General features: G+C 36.5%; 1 protein-coding gene and 1 pseudogene across 1 annotated transcript; both read left to right on the top strand.

The window, feature by feature from the left end:
- The first annotated feature begins 868 nt into the window (after nucleotides 1-868).
- LOC109014177 (ABC transporter C family member 10-like) lies at nucleotides 869-10,347 on the top strand. Its single transcript, XM_035686860.1, has 12 exons — nucleotides 869-1,064; nucleotides 1,655-3,745; nucleotides 3,967-4,287; nucleotides 4,369-4,455; nucleotides 4,974-5,561; nucleotides 5,649-5,813; nucleotides 6,798-7,092; nucleotides 7,887-8,101; nucleotides 8,190-8,495; nucleotides 8,627-8,690; nucleotides 8,800-9,039; nucleotides 9,901-10,347. Exons 1-12 carry the CDS (start codon nucleotides 963-965, stop codon nucleotides 10,011-10,013), a joined length of 4,587 nt encoding a protein of 1,528 aa, XP_035542753.1. The 5' UTR covers nucleotides 869-962; the 3' UTR covers nucleotides 10,014-10,347.
- Nucleotides 10,348-11,471: 1,124 nt separating this feature from the next.
- On the top strand, nucleotides 11,472-14,554 carry LOC109014184 (annotated as a pseudogene).
- Nucleotides 14,555-21,752: the final 7,198 nt, after the last annotated feature.

Here is a 21,752-nt window from a genome sequence, read left to right as displayed (position 1 = left end):
AGATTGTAAAAATAAAAATGAATGTGATTTGTTGGAGGTTATTGAAGATTATGAAAATAAAATAAAAATTAATTAAAAAATATAAATAATAAAAAATAATAATATTTTATCATTATAAAGAGTGTGATGACTAATCCAATGTAGATTTCAAGTTTTGAATGATTAGCTAAAGATGAATAAGTTACATATTAGTTAAAATTTGAAGAATAAGATGACTAATCCAATACTAATGCACTAAGAATTGAGAAAAATTGATAGTTTTTTATAAGAGCTTTGCTACATAATTTTCATCACATTTTATATTTTTTAAAATTTTTAATATTAAATTTTTTTTTGAGTTTATTCTTTTTAAATTATTTCAAATTTTCTATTCATTATTCATATAATAAATATTTGATAAAAAAAATAATAAAAATTAAAAATAATATGGAATGTGGAGTGTTAAGAAGTTGTAAAGATTTCTTGTTTTGATAAACGACAATCGATCCTAATCATTGACATACAAGCATGCATGAGAACGTGAAATTGAATGTGTGGGTGATGAATGTGAGACTTGAAAGGGACCAGAAACGCATCCTGCTTGCTCGCAAGAGAAATCGAAGTGTGATTCTTGTACTAACCCAAGGCTATCATGGCTAAAAATGAGCGAGCTTCAACCTTCCAAGGAAAAAGAGGCGACGCTGATCCACGTATAATTTTCATGAAATGACGACAACCAGAAGAAGACATGTCCATGTAAAGAGAGACATGAGCCATCACGACTTCCTATACTCCGACCCAACCTCATTAATGTTATGTTGTCTTTCATTCAAGATTTTTTTTATTAATGAAAAACTCGTTCCCTCTCTCCCTCTTTGCTGGCAGCTGCTCTATCTATCGTTCTAACTTCTTCCAAACAGGGAGAGCCATACCTCATGACCTCATCCTCCATGACAGACGAACCCGGATTTCCATAATATTACATGACTGCAACGTCTTGCGTCCATATATGCCAGAAAACAAAAAAATCCCATCCGTATTTGGTTCATTTTTGGGCCGGTGACTTTGGGTTGCGTGAGATCTTGGTTAGTTTGATTTTCCTATTTAAAAAACATAAGATGGATTCTTTTAATTGGCGTTTTATTGATATTGTCGGTTGGTTCAGTTGTTTATGTCATTTTGAATGCCTCCTCTTTATCTGTGACATTTTAAACTCATTCATTGATGGATGGTTTAAGTTTTTTAAATGTCCACGTTTGGCCTCCTTTGGTTAAATTTGTGATCATTAGAATTTGCTGTTGTCAGGTTGAATTGGGTTCTTTTGCAGGACAGTTTGCACCAAAGCTATGTATGATTAACTTGCCAACAGAGAGAAAAAGCTGTTGTTCTTAGACCAATCAAGGTATTTGTTTTCCACGATGACTGTTTTTTTTTTTTCAGGTGTTTCACTACGCCAATCCCTGCTATTGCCTTTCACAAGTAGTCGTATGGGGTGTCATTTGAGAGTGTCTTAAATTGTGTTTCAAATAGTGCATACTGTTGTTTCTTTTAATATTTTTCTTTGATTTCCCTTTTTCTAAAAAATCTTCAGTGTAGTGTGCTTCATGTGTATGGTTGGTTGATTGCTTTGATGAGTCGATTATGTGGATAATATGTTCTTATTTTCCATCTACAGGAGCTGAACTTGAAGAGCAAAGAGAAAAGGCTTATGGAGTATTCATGGGATATATTCTGTGGGGAGTCTGGTTGTTCAGACAGTGTTGGAAGGCCCTGTAGTTTTAATTTTCAGTTGTTGAGTCATTCCTCGTCGTGCATTAATCACATATTCATAATTTGTTTAGATGTCTTGCTATTGGTCATGCTTTTATTGAATATGCTTCAGAAGTCGCCATTGAAAACAGTTCACATTCGAGCTCGATTTGAAGGCTTCTCAAATTTGCAGATAGTTTCTTCAATTGTCAATGGCTGTCTTGGATTTGGGTACTCGTGCTTGGGAATTTGGGTTTTAGAGGAGAAGTTGAGGAAAACCAAGACTGCTTTGCCTCTTAATTGGTGGATACTAATAATGGCACAGGGGATCACATGGTTGTTGGTGAGCTTAACCATGAGCCTTCGGGGATATAAGTTTCCAAAAGGAACATTGCGGCTACTGTCCATTCTTGCCTTTTTGTTTGCTGGAATTGTTTGCTCTTTATCTCTGTTTGGTGCCATTTTAAACAAAGAAGTATCCATTAAGGTAGCATTGGATATCATGTCTTTTCCAGGAGCCATATTGTTGTTGTTCTGTACTTTTAAGGGGTATAAATATGAAACAAGTGATGAGAGCATCAATGAAAGTACCCTGTATATGCCTTTAAATGGTGAAGCCAATGGTATTAGTAAAAGTGACTCTGTTGGCTCTGTTACTCTGTTTGCCAAAGCCGGATTATTCAGTAGAATTTCATTCTGGTGGTTGAATCCATTAATGAAATGGGGCAGGGAGAAAACACTTGAGGATGAAGATATTCCCAACTTGCGCGAGGCAGATCGCGCAGAAAGTTGTTATTTGGTGTTCTTGGAGCAACTGAACAAACTGAAGCAAAAAGAACCATCTTCTCAACCATCAGTCCTGAGGACAATTATTGTTTGCCATTGGAAAGAGATACTAATGTCTGGATTTTTTGCTTTGCTAAAGATTATCACTCTGTCCATGGGTCCTCTACTTTTGAATGCATTCATTTTGGTTGCTGAGGGGAAAGAAAGTTTTAAATATGAAGGTTATGTATTGGCCATAACGCTTTTCTTTTCCAAGAGCATTGAGTCCATATCACAAAGGCAGTGGTACTTCCGAAGCAGACTTATTGGTCTAAAAGTGAGGTCTTTGCTTACAGCTTCCATTTACAAGAAACAACTGAGGTTATCAAATGCTGCAAGGCTAGTGCATTCAGGAGGGGAGATAATGAACTATGTTACTGTGGATGCTTATAGGATTGGCGAGTTCCCATTTTGGTTCCATCAGACTTGGACAATAAGCCTCCAGCTCTGTATTGCTTTGGTAATTCTATTTCGTGCAGTGGGGCTAGCAACAATCGCAGCTTTGGTGGTGATAATCCTCACTGTGCTTTGCAATGCTCCACTTGCAAAATTGCAGCATCAGTTTCAAAGTAAGCTTATGGTTGCACAAGATGAGAGACTGAAGGCTAGTACTGAGGCACTTGTCAACATGAAGGTGTTGAAATTATATGCATGGGAAACCCATTTCAAGAGAGTAATTGAAAATTTGAGGAAGGAAGAGTACAATTGGTTATCAGCGGTGCAAATGCTAAAATCATATAATACCTTTCTTTTTTGGACATCCCCTCTTTTAGTCTCTGCTGCAACCTTTGGCGCATGTTATTTCCTCAAAGTTCCTCTACTTGCAAATAATGTTTTCACTTTTGTAGCAACTTTACGCCTTGTTCAGGATCCCATTACATCTATCCCTGATGTTATTGGAGTAGTCATTCAAGCAAAGGTTGCATTTTCACGTATCTTAAAATTCCTTGAGGCGCCGGAGCTGCAGAGTGCAAGTGTTCGGATGAAGACCAACGTGGAGACAGTAAACCATACCATCCTTATAAATTCGGCCAATTTCTCATGGGAAGAAAATTTACCAAAGCCCACACTTAGAAACATAAATCTAGAGATCGGACCTGGAGAAAAGGTGGCTATATGTGGGGAAGTTGGCTCGGGAAAATCAACCCTTCTAGCAGCAATTCTTGGCGAGGTTCCAAATATTCAAGGAACTGTAAGTTCCTACTGCCCTTTGCTTTTCTTTCTAGTGTTACAATATATTTTTTATTTCTTTGCCAAGTTTTCTCATCTTATGTTTCCCTGCATTACCAATTTCTATTAGTGTTAAACACTATGAACAACTTAGCGTAAATACATATGCGGTCCTATCATGACTTCCAAAATGTCAACATGTACCATCCATGAGTATTATGGTTACATTTCTTGAATTTACAGATTCAAGTTTATGGGAAGATTGCCTATGTTTCCCAAACGGCGTGGATCCAGACAGGAACGATACAGGAGAACATTTTGTTTGGGTCTGACATGGACAACCAAAAGTACAAAGAAACGCTTGAAAGGTGTTCACTTGTAAAGGACCTTGAGTTGCTTCCATATGGTGATCTCACCGAGATAGGGGAGAGAGGAGTTAATCTTAGTGGTGGACAAAAGCAGCGAATTCAACTTGCTCGCGCCCTTTATCAGAATGCTGATATATATCTTTTGGATGATCCATTCAGTGCTGTTGATGCCCAGACTACTTCAAGCTTATTCAATGTAATCACATTTTCTATCACCATGCTATGTCTTCTTAAGTCAATAACTAACTTTAGTGGAAAGTAACTTACATCTTGGCAGGAATATGTTATGGAAGCACTCTCAAGGAAGACAGTTTTACTTGTAACCCATCAAGTTGATTTCTTGCCTGCGTTTCATTCTGTTTTGGTGAGTATACTTTCAACTTAAGTTGCCATCGTCAACATTTCTCACTTATTTATTTTGAATTCTTTGTGATATTTGTAATGTTCAAACTTATTAATTGGATGGGGGTATATTGAATGACCACATGTTTCTGTGCAAACACATCCAAACCGATGATGCATTATACCTAGGCGAGATTCATTGATCTACAGTTATGCATGGTGCAGTTGGAATGCAACTGTCATGAGGTCTACATATAATGGATCACCCCTATAAAACCATCTTGATGACTCTTATTTCCCAAAAAATAGGATATGTTACTATAACTTTCTGGTCACTCTGCACAAACATTCCAATTGGATGGAATCCCAGACTTTTCTAGATCATGTCATTAAGGTTCCACCAATCAGAAAAACTAGTCACTAAACATGGATAATTTATTGAATTTCACTTTTCTATTTTTGCAATTTGTTGTTTATTGATATTATTTTTTGTAAAAATCTGTCAATACATCAATTTAAGTAAGTTGATACTGTTGACAGCTGATGTCAGATGGGGAAGTCCTACAAGCAGCTCCTTATCATGATTTGTTGGCCTCAAGCCAAGAATTTCAGGAGCTTGTCAATGCACACAAAGAGACTGCTAGTTCTAATAGGCTTGTGGATGTTCCTGCTGCCCAGGAACGAAGAACATCTCCCAGAGATATCAGGAAGACTTACATAGAGAAGGAATTTAAAGGATCTAAAGGTGATCAATTGATTAAGCAAGAAGAAAGAGAAATAGGAGACGCAGGATTTAAACCTTATGTACAATATCTCAATCAGAACAAGGGGTTCTTTTACTTCTCCTTGGCCAGTCTCAGCCACCTTCTATGCGTGATTAGTCAGATATCACAGAACACTTGGATGGCTGCTAATGTGGAAAATCCCAATGTCAGCACATTGCGGTTGATCATGGTTTACTTGCTGATTGGATTTTCCGCAACACTAGTCTTGCTATGCCGATCGATTTCCACAATTGTTTTCGGTCTTCAATCGTCAAAATCTTTATTTTCACAGCTTCTGAACTCCCTTTTTCGTGCACCCATGTCTTTTTATGACTCCACGCCTCTGGGAAGGATACTAAGTCGGGTATACATCTCAAGCAGAAAATGTGTTCATAGATTGATTAAGATTTGTGAAAGTAACAAGGTGTTGTATCTTTTTGTTATTGTACAGGTCTCATCTGATCTGAGTATTGTTGATCTTGATGTTCCTTTCAGCTTTATATTTGCTGTTGGGGCAACCACTAATGCTTACGCTAGTCTTGGAGTACTGGCTGTTGTTACATGGCAAGTCCTTTTTGTCTCCATACCAATGGTTTTTGTGGCAATTCGCTTGCAGGTAACACCATACTTGTCGTATATTTGTAATGCTCAATGGTCTAAGTTTTCCCCCATGCAATACATTTCTTACTCATTTTAAGGAATCTTTAAACCTCAACTTGTGATATGTGATGCTATTAATAAAACTAGTCGTGTACCCACACTATGATGAGGTGGCTCAATATAAGCAAAGGAACATCCTTCGAAATTTACATAGATAATAGATGAATACATGTAGTGAAGATTAGATCACTGCACTCTTATAGCGTGGATGTTTTAGATGATTTTATTGTAAGTACTTGAAAGTTGAAATCAATAGCAATGTAATCTGCCAAAGTCAGGATGCCACCATGTAAATTGAAATTTGTTGGGGGGCAAATAGTTGCATTTTTGTGTGTGGTAGGAAAAAGATTGGGGGCAAGTAGTTTGAAACATCCAAGACAATGTTTCGAATCTAAACATAATCTGAATTACCGACTATTTTTTATATTTTGTAAGCATTTTCGTGTGTTTTACTGACTATTCCTGTCATTTCTTCTAGCCTGTTTATTTTGTCCTCTCTCTTTTCTGTGCAATGGATACTTTTGCTTTGTTGCAGAAAAACTTGAAAATAAGAGACATTTTTTCTTCTCATTGGATCAATTGTATACTAGTCACAGCCTTCATGCCTTGCTCTCAAAACATGAGCATCTTTCTTTTCATGGGGAAATCTTATCTTAAGGGCAGGTTTGAGGGGTGAGATGAGAATTTTGTGTTTGTTTTAGTGTTTAAAATATTATGTTTTAGTATTATTATTGTATTGAGATTTGAAAAAGTTGAATTGGGATTTGAAAAAATTGATTTTTTTTTTATATTTTGTATGAGGATTTGAAAATAGTGTAATGATGAGATGAGATGAGATGAGATGAGATGAGAATTTTGTGTCTCATCCCACCCCCCAAACCTGCCCATTCTCTTTTATATGAATAGTTAATATAACAGTCATGTCATTCTTTATCTACAGACATATTATTTTTCCTCTGCAAAAGAGCTGATGCGTATCAATGGCACAACCAAGTCTTTGGTAGCAAATCATCTAGCGGAGTCTGTAGCAGGAGCCATGACTATAAGAGCTTTTGAGGAGGAAGACCGGTTTTTCGCAAAAAATCTTGACCTAATAGACACAAACGCTAGTCCTTTCTTCCATAGTTTTGCTGCAAATGAGTGGCTGATCCAAAGATTAGAAACAATCAGTGCAATTGTTCTTGCATCTGCTGCACTGTGCATGGTTTTGCTTCCTCCTGGAACTTTTAGCTCTGGTAAGAACACTCTCATTGGATTAGCTAAAGTTAAAGTACATTTTTTATGAATATAAGATGAATTTAGCATTTAGCTATTACATTTACATAAATTCTACATTGGAATAGCCATTTTTTCATTATATGACAATAAAATAATATAAGATGAATTTAACTTTGACTATTCACATCAAATCTCCACATTGGATTATCTATTTATTCATTATATAGTAATGAGTAATTAATAATTTTAAAAATTTTTTAATTTTCTTAATTATGAATTTATTTTAGTTTATCATATTTTACTATTCATAATATTATATATTAATTAGTAATTGTATTCTAATTATATTTTTTTAATTGTTATTTAAAATGGAGAGAGAAATAATTAATATTAAAAGGAGAGAGAATGAAATAATATAAAAGTGATTTGATGAATGAATAGTGTGTTTCAAATTTAGAAATTAGTTTAGACTTTACTGTAGCTATATTCTAAATATTTGGAATATAGCTAATTCAATGTGAGTAATTTTATGACCTAATAGTTAAATTCTCATTGGATTTAGCTTTTAGGTAATCCAATGAGAATGCTCTAAGTAGCAGTTTTCCTTGAAGAGTAGTCATTATTGCTTTCTTCTAGTGTGTTCTTTTTTTAATTTTTGTCTGAGCAAGCAATCTTCTCGTAATTACAGTTCCTTTAAGGATGCTTCAATTTATAAATTCACTTTTTGAGTCATTTTGAGCCACAAAATGTTTGTATCAGATTATTTTTATTTGGAAGATTTTTATTATTATAACAACTACTCCTATTGCAGGGTTTATTGGAATGGCAATTTCTTATGGTCTTTCATTAAACATATCACTTGTCTTTTCAATACAAAACCAGTGCACTCTTGCAAATTACATCATTTCTGTAGAAAGGGTAAACCAATACATGCATATACCCAGTGAGGCCCCTGTAGTAATAGAAGGAAGCCGTCCTGCAACTAATTGGCCTTCTTTGGGTAAAGTGGAGATACTTGATTTGCAGGTAAATATTTATTTGCTTTTAATGTTAGAATTACATAAGGTTATCATGCCAAGAGTCTGAGAAATTGAGAATATTGACCTTAAAACAGATAAGATATAGGCCCGATACACCTCTTGTTCTTCGTGGAATCAGCTGCACATTTGAAGGAGGGCAGAAAATAGGTATTGTTGGCAGAACTGGCAGTGGAAAGACTACTCTCATAGGTGCTCTATTTCGTCTAGTGGAGCCAGAAGGAGGGAAGATTATAGTAGATGGCATTGACATTTCTATGATTGGGCTTCATGATTTGCGGTCGCGTTTTGGAATCATTCCTCAAGAACCTACTCTTTTCAATGGTACTGTGAGATATAATTTGGATCCCTTGTCTCAACATTCTGAGATGGAAGTATGGGAGGTACTTCTTCATGTCTCTTACACCTTTGATTGTTTTGGTACCAGCTGTAATCATTAGGTCTGCCTCATTCTTGTTTTGCTTGTTTATCTCATGGATTGGGAATATTGAACAAGGGGCATTTTCATTTGAAGGTTCTAGAGAAATGTCAGCTTCAAGAGGTTGTGAAGGAGAAAAAAAAGGGCTTAGACTCCGTTGGTAAGGCTCTGACATTTTGGTACACTGTCTGCATCTACTTTTGGTTGGGTTCACCAATGACAACTAACTCGTTTTGAAAATCAAAAGTACTTAATAACCTATTTTTCAGTTGTTGAAGATGGATCAAATTGGAGCCAGGGACAACGACAATTGTTCTGCTTGGGGCGTGCACTTTTAAGGAGAAGTCGGATATTAGTGCTTGATGAGGCAACTGCATCAATTGATAATGCAACAGACATGATTCTGCAGAAGACAATTCGAACTGAATTTGCTGATTGTACAGTGATTACGGTGGCCCATAGGATACCAACAGTGATGGATTGTGGAATGGTTCTTTCCATCAGGGATGGTGAGTTACATTAATTACCTTAACTCTCATCTATAGAACATTTCCTTGGCAGCATCATCGTTTAAGACAGTTGGATTGACCATTAATTTTTCTTTTAGGGGTGGGGGATGGGGGTGTTGTCCCCTTGAGAGTGATTAGTGTATGCCAACTATGTTTCTATTGGTAAATCCTATATTTAACTTAAAAGGGCCTTACAAATTGGCGTGGCTGTCCTATGTGGCACTGCCATGCCACGCAATGACCTGACATGGGTGCCATGTCAACTTCAAAAAATAAAAAATAATGATAAGCCACAAAAATAAAAAAAATAAGAAAAAACACTTAAAAATAAGTTAAGGGCAAGCCATCCCAAGGGGTGGATTGAGTTGTACTCATGGGGTGGATTGTGACCCAACCTGGTCAGTTGGCCAGATCCAATACCCTGCAAATGGGTGGCTTTGTGCACTTGTGGTCACAGGGTGTGGATGTATTCACCCCTTAGGGCGGTTGGCGCTCACCCCCAAAAGAAGTGGCCTACCACCATGGACTGACGGGGGTGGCCGAACACCCAAGTTTTGTTTTAAATTATAATTTTTATTTAGTAATTTTAAAGCTAACATAGCACCCATTTCAGTTTATTAGCTGACATGCATGGCCACATAGGACTATCGCATCAGTTTGTATGACCATTATGGTAAAAGATTAGAATGTCTCCAATTCTTGGGTCCAACAACTAGTGTATAGAATTAAGGAGGTGATACTAATGTCCATGTAACTAGACAAACGGCATCATATAAATAAATATGAAAAAGTTGATAGAGATGTGTAGTGAATTATCAAGTGTTGAAGAGTTTTGAAAGAAATCGTTCCATTCTATTTCAGGGAAACTAGTGGAGTTTGATGAGCCAACGAAACTAATGAAGAGAGAAGGTTCACTTTTTGGGCAGCTTGTCTCGGAATACTGGTCTCAAAATCAGTCAGCAGAATCCAATTGAATCTACCAATAATTTCTTATCCAGCCATTTTTCTCGGGCTTGGTAGCAATAAGGTGATGGGTGAAATGTATCATAATGCATATTGCAATATCAATGCGGACTAGAGATCAACCAGATGATTAGGCAGCGAGCCAATGTTCTATGTATCTCTAGCCATATTCAAACACCACGCTTCCTTTCACTGAAAGGCAATGAATTAATGAGAAACTCAAAAGGAGCTTCACTTCCGTGAACTTCATATTTTTCTCAGAACCAGCTATTATTTGTCAACCACCCTTGCTTGCAGCCTAATATCAATCATGCGCCACTCTTATTCACGATGCAATGAGATGCTATATCAGACATTTTGCTCTTTGAAGAGAAGTACGATGCAAGTGCTCTCTCTCTCTCTCTCTATATATATATATATGTGTGTCTCGGTGTGTGTGGTTTGTTTTATCAAAACAAATCCTTTTTTTTTTAAAACTTATTCACTAAGATGCAAGGGATGATCTCTTTTGGCTTGCACCTTGAGATCATAAGAAAAATAAAATCATATTTTTATTATCATCCGTTATATATATTTTCTGGTTTTTAAAATAATGACCACATTTTTTTTAACGAAACATTTAAGATTTGACCACCCAAACATTCACACCCTCATAGGGTCTAATGACTAGAATTCTAAAAATGCTACTCACAGTAAAATGAAAAGTGATATAACTATAAAAAATTTTTATAAAAATAAGTTTATAAATTAACTAGATTTTATGTGATACGTTAGATATTCTTTACAATAAAAGTATAAAAATAGTTTTAAAATCTGACATATCATATCAAGTCACATCAGTTTATGAGTTTACTTTCGTAAAATATTTTTGTGACTAAATTATTTATCAAGTTGTATATTCTAGATTTGCATCTAGTATTACTCCATCAATTAATTATCTTTTATGAGAATTTGAGGTGGAAGGAACTAATAATATGGTAATTATTTAGGAGAATTTAGCGCCAGAAATGGTGGACATATTTGTATTTTCTGATTTAATAATATGTTTTATAGAGTTTTCTATTATTTGGGATGGGGTAAGCGAACTTCGAGCGACAGCGTGGAATCTGAACTGGGAAGCTTCGAACTTTGAAGGAGAGTTTGGAACAAACAAAACAAACTTGCGCTGACTTTTTGTTTTGTTAGGTTTCGGAGTTGGGCCTTGGAAGTTTGAAGTATAGATTGTAGGGAGATGGGCTGGGCCTTGGGGTGAGGAACGAAGAAACCATTACCCCCAAAAAAAAAAAAAAAAAAATACAATTATTCAAAGACAAAAAACATATTCACAGCCGCCAATTTTGCCTTCCCGCCCAAACATCGTTCAATTGACATCTCAGCAAAAGCAAACGTCACCGTTTTGCCTTCGTCCTCTATCCCTTCCCGTTCTTTCTTTCCTTGTACTTGTTCCTTGCTAATTAATGCTCCCCAACTCACTCCCTTGGCTCTCGGCGCATGTTAGCACGCTGTCTCTCGCCGGTTTTCTCCGCCTCGCCTTACCCAATTCTTCCATAGATTTGTCTGTCCGTGTCTCTCTACTTCTTCAATGGCACCACAACCTAAAGATCCAATTACAGACTACTCCCAAACCCAGCGTATACTCCTCCTTATTGACCTAAACCCACTTCTTCACATCTCTAACCCAACCCCATTTCTCGACTCCCTCCTCAGCTCCGCCAAAACCCTCCTCTCTTTTCCTCCTCTCTCTTCCTCCCTTTTCTCCTTCAAAACCTTCTTCTCCTCTCTCTCCCCCCTCCTCTCCTCTTCCAAACTACACCCTTTCCTTCCCAGCTCCTCCCTCTCTCTATCCTTCAATCACTCATCCTTTACTCTCATTTCTCTTTCCCAGACCCTCCAGTCATTTCACAACCAACAGGCGTTCGATTCTTCGCCCATGTCGCCGTCGCGGGCCTCGTGACTCGCCTCGTCCATGCGCCAACTCGTGCACGACTACGCGTGGGACCCGGTGGTAGATGACTCGATTACGGGTACACTTTTTAATTGCAGTCAGAATGATTCTGTTGTTGTTGGGTCGAATTTGGTTATTTTGCTTTCGCCGGCTTGTAGATCTAAGAAGGGTTTCTCTGAGTTCTTGAACGTGGAAATTGATGATGAGTGTTTGCAAAATGTGGATGTGTTTTGTGAAAAATTTCGTGGGATTTTTGACAATGTGAACAGTGCGTTTATTAAGAGGGGTATTCAGTTTAGTTGGATTGATGTTCGATATGAATTGGAAGATGGTGATTGCAAGGTTCAATTTGATGATTTTCAATTGAAGTCGGGGTTTTTTTTAAGTGCGATTAGGAGTTTAGGTTGGGGATTTTGCACGACGGATTCGATCATTCTCGGTTCTGCTCTCGTTCCCTTTGGGTTGATTTATCCGAAGATTGCCATTTCTTCCAAGTTTTTCAATTGTAATGATTGTCGTAGGAAACTTAAAGCTCAGCTGATTCTTGAGATATTAGATGCAAGTACGAAGCCATTGGAATGCAAGTGCAGTGATCTTGAAATGGTCCATTTGAAGATGCTGGCTAGAAATAAATATAATGATTTTCTGTTTGCTCCAGAATTACAACCGCAAGGTTGTGAACAGAAGAACCTGTTTTTCGGACTTTTTGGTGATGGGATAGTAAAACTCCATATTAAGGCTGTACAAAGGCACAAAGAGTGTGCAAAGTTTGTTGGCCATTTATCTGATCCGATTCTCGTGCATGAATCTTTGGGGCACTCTAAGAGAAACCAGAAAGAATGTTCAGGTGGATTTTTTGCAGATAGGGTTCTTGACATGCTGGCAATGGAATTGGGCGAGTTTGTGCATAGAAAATCCTTACCCATTTGGCAGATTCTCGAGTTTTCTTTATAGAAAAGACAGCTGGGCAGTAGTGTCTCTTTCAAATGGAAATGGTGACTCTCATCTGGGAGTTCTCAAGCCTTTCGCATTTTCTTCAGCTCTCCTGTCTATTATAGAAGATGGAGTTTATCCTCCAAACATGGTACACGATTTTGGTGGAGCAGAATTGGCTCGACGTATTACCAAGATGAACAGTGAGATCCACAAATCCTATGTAGACAAAAGTATAAATTCTCAGGATGGGCCTTCACCATCTAATAAGGTGACAACCCTTGAGATGGGAAAAAGAAAAAGAAGAAGTTACGCATGCTTATAGATCTCACGTGGAGTGCCTTCTGCAAGAAAGCATTAGAACTACTTGAGCTAGACTTGGGAGAAGTTTACTTTGCGAGGGAATGTAATAACTCAAAGAAGTTGAAATTTCTAAAATGTTGGATGAAGCAGATTAAGAAACCTCGTTGTTGTAGTCTAACTTTACAACCAAAGTACATATCCCAACAGGAAAGGAAAAGGATGATAGATTGACTAAATTGCACCAAGAAATTGAGCAGCCAGTCTCTTCATCTGCCTCAGCTGGAGAAAACTTTTTGACCGAGGCTTCCAAGATACAGGATGAAGCCACTCTTGACTTTTGGTTAGAAACTTGTGAAGCCTTCTTCAGTAATCTTTCCAGTAAGATCCAACAAGGACTTGAGTCTGAAGGAGTAGACATGGGGGCTTTGGCTGAGTGGCTTGTTGGCTTGTGAACTCATCCATATATTGGTTATATCAAAAGCGTGGAATGAGATCTCCCTCTGAGAGTCAAAATCTTGTGGTAAAATCTGATGATGCTTGTGTAGCATGGTTCTTGAAGTGACAAAAGTGTTTACTCAGTGAACCCAAGGAGTTGGCTGCATGGCACAAAGATAACATTCCATCCTTTCAGGCATTTGATCCAGGATGTACTGGATTTGCTTCAAAAGATGTAGTTCGAGAGTATCCTTTTTCATTTTTGCTAATCTTGCATCTCCATACGCTTGTTTATTTTCTTGATTTATCAATTGGACTCTTCTTTCATAACTTTTTTTTCCTTAATAAGCACAAGATATGAAATGCGGATATTATTTCGGATGGAAATACTGCACAAGATGACAGAATATGAAGAGGGATAAAGTAATATTTGAATAACAAAATTTCAGGTATTGTCACACCCTGGGAAATATTGTTCATAAAATCTACACAAAAATGGATTTGTTGCTATTTGCCGATGAGGATGAATCCCCCAATACTTTACTCAACAGTGAAGACATCAATCAATCCTGGTGGGAGAAATCACATAGAGATGAATTTGGTGAAAATAACAGAAACAATGAACCGGTGTGAGCAGAAGCCAAGTCCGTTCAACTGCCAGAGAACGACGATGGAAGCCCTCAAGGGATCATTAAACAGACGAGCATGCTCGTAGATTGATGAAAACTCAGCAGAGGGAGAGGGCTCGGAGGTTTGCATCTTTCACAAGTTGGATGCTTGATTTGCAGACGAACGATATAGTTCGTCTGATATATCGTTCGGATTACTTGCATGCATTTGTACAATTTACATATTAAATAAAGCATAAACATTCCACCGTTAACAATCCAATCTATTTTTTAAGTTAGTGCAAAATTGCATCTATATTAATGTCATTACTCGTTGTTCGAACTATTTCGGAAACTCATGTTCATGTCTCTGGTCTATATCATTTACTCTCAGTTCTTTGAGCACGTTCATATGATCACTGAAATTAAAAATTATCAACAATAAGTATATTTTTTATAATTGTTTAATAAGTAAATTCGTTTAATAAGTAAATTCAATGATTATTAACAATTAATTTGAACTTACTTTAAGTGGCTTTCTATCTCAGGGCAATTGTTTAGAACGTACCACTGAGTTTTCTTGAACTCCATTTTACACAAATCATATCCATATTGAGCACCAAGTGGACATACTTGTTGGGAAAATATAGAAAATTCGTTCTGTTGTTTTGCTTGTCCAATGTCAAAGTTTCTTTCCGGGTGATCACACCTTGTGTTAACGTTGTGGAAATATTTGGAATAGAATGTATGTCACTCATTATTAGTATATGTTTCTGTAATTGATCATTCGGAGTGAGCCTTGTTACCCACTATACATTTCAACTTTCTAAGAAACCATTTAATGGGATACATCCATCTATACTGGACTGGTCCTGCAAGTCGAGCCTCACGTGACAAATGAACGGCTAAGTGAACCATGATGTCGAAAAATGACGGTGGGTAAATATTCTCAAACTTAGACAATATTATAGCAATTTCTCGTTTCATACGATGTAAAGCTTTTACATTCAACATTCTAGCACATATATCTTTAAAAAATGCACCCAACTCAATTAGCGCAACCCGCACATTTCTCGTCAAGAACTCATAGATATCAACAGGCAAGATACGTTGTAAAAATACATGATAATAATGACTTTTTAGTCCAGTAATTTGTTTGCACACACCTTGTTATATTCGAGGCATACCCGTCTAGTAATTTAATTTTTTGCAATCATTCACAAAATGTAGCCCTTTCACTTCTTGACAATGTATACAACCCAATTGGCATGTAGACAGACGAACCACTTTGTTGCAAGTACATTTCAGGTCTGATTCCCATATATTTTAGATCTTTCCGTGAGTTTATATTATCATTCGTTTTACCTTCAATTTACATCAATGTTCCTAACACGAACTCACATATATTTTTCTCAATATGAATAACATCGAGACTATATCGCAATTTCAACGTCAAATAGTAGGGGAGTTCAAAAAATATACTCTTCTTATGTTTATTATTTTTAAGTATAAATTAAAATTTAATTTTATTATTTTTAAGTTAGTCCCCATAGTTTTTAATTAACAGAGCTGCTACATACAACCGTGGTGAGAAACTACTGTGCAATCTTTTTGCCACGTCAAATATTAAAAATAAATGGACAAAATATGACTTGTGAAAGCAAACTAAGCCATTGCAGACCGTTCAAACATTTTATCAAATATTTTGCATGCAACTTAACTCCATCGCAGCATCTCTTCTATGTTTACACCATTTGCTTCCTTATACAACCAAGTCAACAGCAAGTTTTAAGACTCCAAATACAAGATAACCAAATCAACTGCAAGTTTTAAGACTCCAAAAAATACAAGATAACTCCATCACAAGTTTTTATTCCCATTTTCAGCATTTGTTTATATGGTAACTCTTAACTGAGACAGAGAACATCTTTCACTTTTTATTTTTCTTTTTCTATGGTATAGAGTTTTGGCCTGCTAGAAGACGTAGACCCAGATGCGATTTTTTTTCTTTTATGGTCCGTAGTGTTTTGGCTGCTAGACGACGCAGACCCAGATGCAATATCTTCTTCTTTGGTTTCTGAAATGAGAAAATTTGAAGACTCTGGACGTGCAATCAGGACGTGCGAAGAAGCTGAAGACTCTGGTTCAAGGCAAAGGAAGGGACGTCTGTTTACTCTGGAAGGTTCTGTTCGTGCAAAAGATTGATCTCAGAGTTTTGTAATGGAATGATTAGCGACTTCGAGGGAGAGGGAGAGGGAGTGGTCTGATGGAGAAGATGGACAGAGAAAGGGTGGGAGGGAGAAATGAAATTTCAAGGGGTAGAGAGGGGGAACGAAATGGAGAGGGAGAGGAAGGAAAAAAATAAATAAATAAGTGACGTGTATAAGCCGGTTGCACGCTGGTTTCACCGGGCGGTTGCATCTATCATTTTTCTTTAATTAATTATCTTTTAAACATTAATATGAGTTTAAGTAATAATAATTCTTATGTTTATTATTTTTAAGTTATTTATAACTTAAGTATTACAACTCATGAGTATAACCGTTCGAACACTTAAATGTCTGTTCAAACAAGATAATTCGTTCGAATGGAATATTATAGTATTCGAACGGTTTCAATCCATAATCCAAACACCAGTCAGATCAGATGAAACACAATATCAGAAAACATTATAAACTCATACTCAAAAAACACTACAAACATACAACATATATACTTCAAATATCAACTATATATACGAAATATGAAAAATATACAACATATATTTCAAATTAAATCCAATAAACACCTACACAATATATATATATATATATATATATATATATATATATAAACTATAAAATCAATAAACGCCGATATTTCAAATTTAATTCAATAAACACTTATATTAAAGTATAGATTTTTACAATAAACACCTACACAATATATATATATATATATATATATAATAGAATCAATAATTGATTTGGAAATAAAATAAAAAATAAAATCATACCGTTAAGCAAAATAAGTGTGCAACCAACCCTCTTTGAAAGATGATAGAATGAATGATTGTATGAAGAAAATGAAAGATTTTGGAGAGAAAATGAAGAATAGAGCAAAATGAGAGACTGGCAGCATGCGTAAATGTTTTAAGTTCTCACTTACCGTTCGAATAGAAATAATTGGCGGTCGAACACGAAAACTTTTCATTGCGCAAGTTTTTCCGCTTGCAAAAATTTTCGGTGACGCATTCGAACGATGAAAAATACATTCGAACGATAATCCATGAGTTATTAATAGGACGAATATTTTCCCACCACTACAATAAACCATTCGAACGGTAATCCATGAGTCATTAATTGGTGGGATATTTTCCATCTACTTCATATATTTATATATATTATCATATATAATACTTTAATAGTAAAGTATTATAATATATTACTATTATACAATAATAAAATATATATAAGTTATTATGTTTTCATTTAAAATATTCTACTATCATAGTATATATATGTATAATATACTACAATATTACAGTATATATAATCAACTATAATAGTATATATATTATACTAAATTTTAGTATTATAAATTTCATTTAAAACAGATACTAATTATAATATACATTTTTATTAAATTTGAAACAAATACATTTTGAATGGCTAAATACTACTGTTTAAACAATATCTTAAAACCGTTCGAATGGTTAAATATAGCGTTCGAACAGGTATGCACATATAAGATATCACGGGTGAAGCCATTTCAACTACATTGTCACAATCGTTTGCAAACGAGAGAAAACGTTTGAATGATTATCAATCGGCACCGTCTGCCACCGTAATCACCACCCACCTCGAACATTCTTCCACCTAAAGTAAATGTATGCTCTTCATAAGTTATTTTACCGTTTATTTTTAGAGTTTTATCATTTTTTTGTTTTTCTCTAAAAAAATTGCATTTTTCTATCAATAGCACGTAGAACATCACAAATCTACTGTAAGATGATTAGAAATTAAGAGTAGTATGTGTTTTGTCGAAAAAACCTACCGAATCGATGCCTTTTTAAGTGTTTTCATGGCCACTGAGTTGACTTAACCATGGGCGAGTTCGATCTATTTTCCATTTGAATGCGTTCGAATGGGTTAACCTGTTTGATTGAACACTTTTTGATGTTCAAACGGTTTGAACAAAACAAGATGTTTTCCGTTTGACCACTTTTTGTCCATTCGAACGTTATAATGTCCGTTCGACCACTATAGATTCCGTTCGAACCAATTACTTTATATTAGCTTATTAAATTATTTTTATCTTTTTATTAAATTTTTCTATCAATTAATTTATTAAATTGTTATTAGTATATAATTTGTGAATCTTTTCTCATATTAGATTTTATCACTAATGTTCACTATATATTTTATTTTTTAAATTTCAGATTCATAATAATGTTTTATAGGGGCCGTAAACGTGGCAGATCAAGCGAACCTTCCATCCAAATAGTTCGAGAGCGGACTGGTTTACTTGTGCGGCAGGTAAAACTGTCAGATTTTGTGACTCTATGGGACGGTCATTCCCTCCCATCAGTATTCAACGATCGTGGTTGGGCACTAATCCTAGATCAGCGAGAAGAAGGAATGAAGCTCATTTTCTATGTTGACATCGTTGCTGAGTTCTATAAAGAGCTTGGTGGTGCCAACCCAGACGATGGAGGGGCATATAGGATCTGTGTTCGAGGAGCTCCAGTTATTTTCAACAGACGAACTCGTTGCATATCTCAATAGTACTAAGCTGGTCGATGCCTATCCAAACTTGCTGCTAGAGAGTTTGATCCTTCAAGTGATGTAGAGACTGGTTAGTACGAGGGACCAGTTTACATAGATGAGGTCGATACACTCGCTGATTATGAGGTTAGAGACCTGATTATTGGTCCTGATACTTCAGTGTACAATGAGGTTAGGCAAGCATATTTATCTTTTTTTATTCAAGATCATGAATTTGATAATCGCCAATAATATTGACCCTCGATAGCAAAAGACCGAGGTTGGCACGAAATGTATGATACGGGTCGCTTATGACATTCTGATTGACCTCGTGGGGTATATATTTGAGAGGATCCGATCAGAGGCTCAGTACATTATGACAGATATGCTGTCGTTTGGGATCCTGATCACTCGATTTTTGCTATATTCCTGGTCATGCCAAAAGTTGCCGAGCGTGCACGGGAGCCAATGAGACCAATCAACAGCACCACCTGTTCCTGACAGGGCTGATATTCAGAGAGATGAATAGCTGAGAGATCCTAGAGTATCGGCTGGTGAGGCATCTACACAGGCTGAGGCATCACGCACATCTACTCGCGAGGAGATGACCGACAAACTGCGTGCTGAGATCGGCATACACACATCAGAAGTGATCGATGCAGTACATACTGCCATGTCTGAGTTGCATATAGAGATTACTGCAAGCATCTCTAAGTTACATACAGAGATTAATGCTAGCATCTCTGAGTTACGTACAAAGATTCATGCCAGTAATGCAACTCAGGTCATGCTCAGTACTCAACTGACACAGGTAGAGAGACGATTAGCTGCAGTCGAGGATGTGTGCAGAGACCTCGCATCACAGTAGTTTCTATTTTTTTATATTTTTATTTGTTATAGTAATAGACAATATATATAGTGTTTTGACAATTTTCTTTAGTTATAAATTAAATATTTTGTCTTTTCTGGAGTAATTATTGATTTATATTATGTGGTATATGACTGATAATATTTATTTAACTAAAAATCTTCTTTAACAGAAAAGAAATCATTAAAATACTTTTAAATTAATTACATAAAATGAATTTATGAATTCGTATATATGATATATATTTTTATATTTTGAGTTACGTATCGAGATTAATATTATAAGTTCGAATGTATAAATGTGGTGTTTGAATATGTTCGAACTAAATTTGTTCCATTCAAACGTCTAGAAACCTTCCCGCCAAGTTTTGCAACAAATTTTTTCCGTTCGAACAACAAAATTTCCGGTTTGAACGGTTTAAAATTTATAGATACGTACAATTGATAATGAAACAGTCATGATTTTGCAGAAGACAATTAGGGCTGAATTTGCTGATTGCACAGTGATTATGGTGGCCCACAGGATACCAACAGTGATGGATTGCGGAATGGTTGTTTCCATCAGTGATGGTGAGTTACATTGGGAATTAGGTCTCGAGTTACTGTTCAAAGTCCAATAATTTGATTCAAAAATTTTCAATCCCTGTACATTCACAAAAAATAATTTAAACAACAAATAATATATTACATAAATTGATAATTGATATGATGATAAATTATACACATCAATACCGAATACATTAAAAATTAAAAAAAAAAAAAAAACTCTGCCTCAACTCTCAAGACTAGCATGAGAATATTGAAGTGAGTCAAGTGAGAATAAAATCCCACCTCAAGACTGGCGTGCGACGGTGATCATGGGCATGGGGGGGTTTTTTTTAACACATAGTGGGATTTTTTTTAAAGGCGAGGGATGGAGGTAGGGGAATGGCTAACGAGCTAAGGGGGACAACCTCGATAGAGTCATGGAGGGGGTGAAATTCTGGCCTCTGCATCATTGCCGCTGCTTGCGTTGCACTGTTGCTGGAAGTTTGGACGGGGAGAGGGATCGTTGATGGAGTTTGAGGATAGGGAACTGAGAAGTCGAAGTCTAGAAGAAGAGGGAGGGGAGGGGGTGTTTAAACCCTAGGTCGAAACAACCCCGTTCGCCATTGCTCGAGCCATGTGTCGAGCGGTTCTTCAAGCGAAGCTCTCTGACTTCTCTCCGCTCGAGCTGTGTGTCAAGCGAACTCTATGACTTGCCTTTGCTCGAGCGGTTTGTCGAGCTGTCTTTGAGCGAAGCTCTCTGGCTTGTATTCGCTTGAGCGGCTAGACGCTCCGCTCGAGCGGTGTGAACCAGACGCCGTATACTCAACAATTCTCCCACTTGGAGACTGGTACACCCACAATATTGCCCTCTGCCTCAAACATGATATCCTCCACCTCTACAACTCACTGCTCCTGTCTTCATGCTAGAAGACCAACTGAAGTTGTGTACAACTTCAATTTTTCAAGTGTAATACCCTTTGTCAACATATCAGCAGGGTTCTTACTTCCATAAATTTTCTCAAGTAACAATTGTCCACCATCTAATGATGATCGTATAAAGGGATACCTTATCTAAATGTGCTTAGTCCTGGAATGAAACATTGGGTTCTTGGCAAGGAATATGACACTCTGACTGTCACTGTAGAGAGTGCCCTTTTGATACTTTTTACCCAATTCCTCTAAAATGCCCAATATCCAAACCATTTCCTTTGCAGCTTTTGAAACTGCAATATATTCAACTTTTGTAGTAGACAAAGAAATTGTCTTCTGTAGATTGGAACCCCATGAAACTGCAGTACCACCTAGAGTGTAAACAAACCTTATGGTACTTTTTTTGCTACCAGTATCTCTAGCTAAATCAGCATCAACATAGCCCCGTACCTCTAA

Source organism: Juglans regia, chromosome 16 (assembly GCF_001411555.2).
Source record: "Juglans regia cultivar Chandler chromosome 16, Walnut 2.0, whole genome shotgun sequence".
In the NCBI taxonomy this organism is placed as follows: domain Eukaryota; kingdom Viridiplantae; phylum Streptophyta; class Magnoliopsida; order Fagales; family Juglandaceae; genus Juglans; species Juglans regia.
The sequence above is the reverse complement of the archived record's forward strand: the minus strand, read 5'-3'. Positions and strand labels throughout refer to the sequence as shown.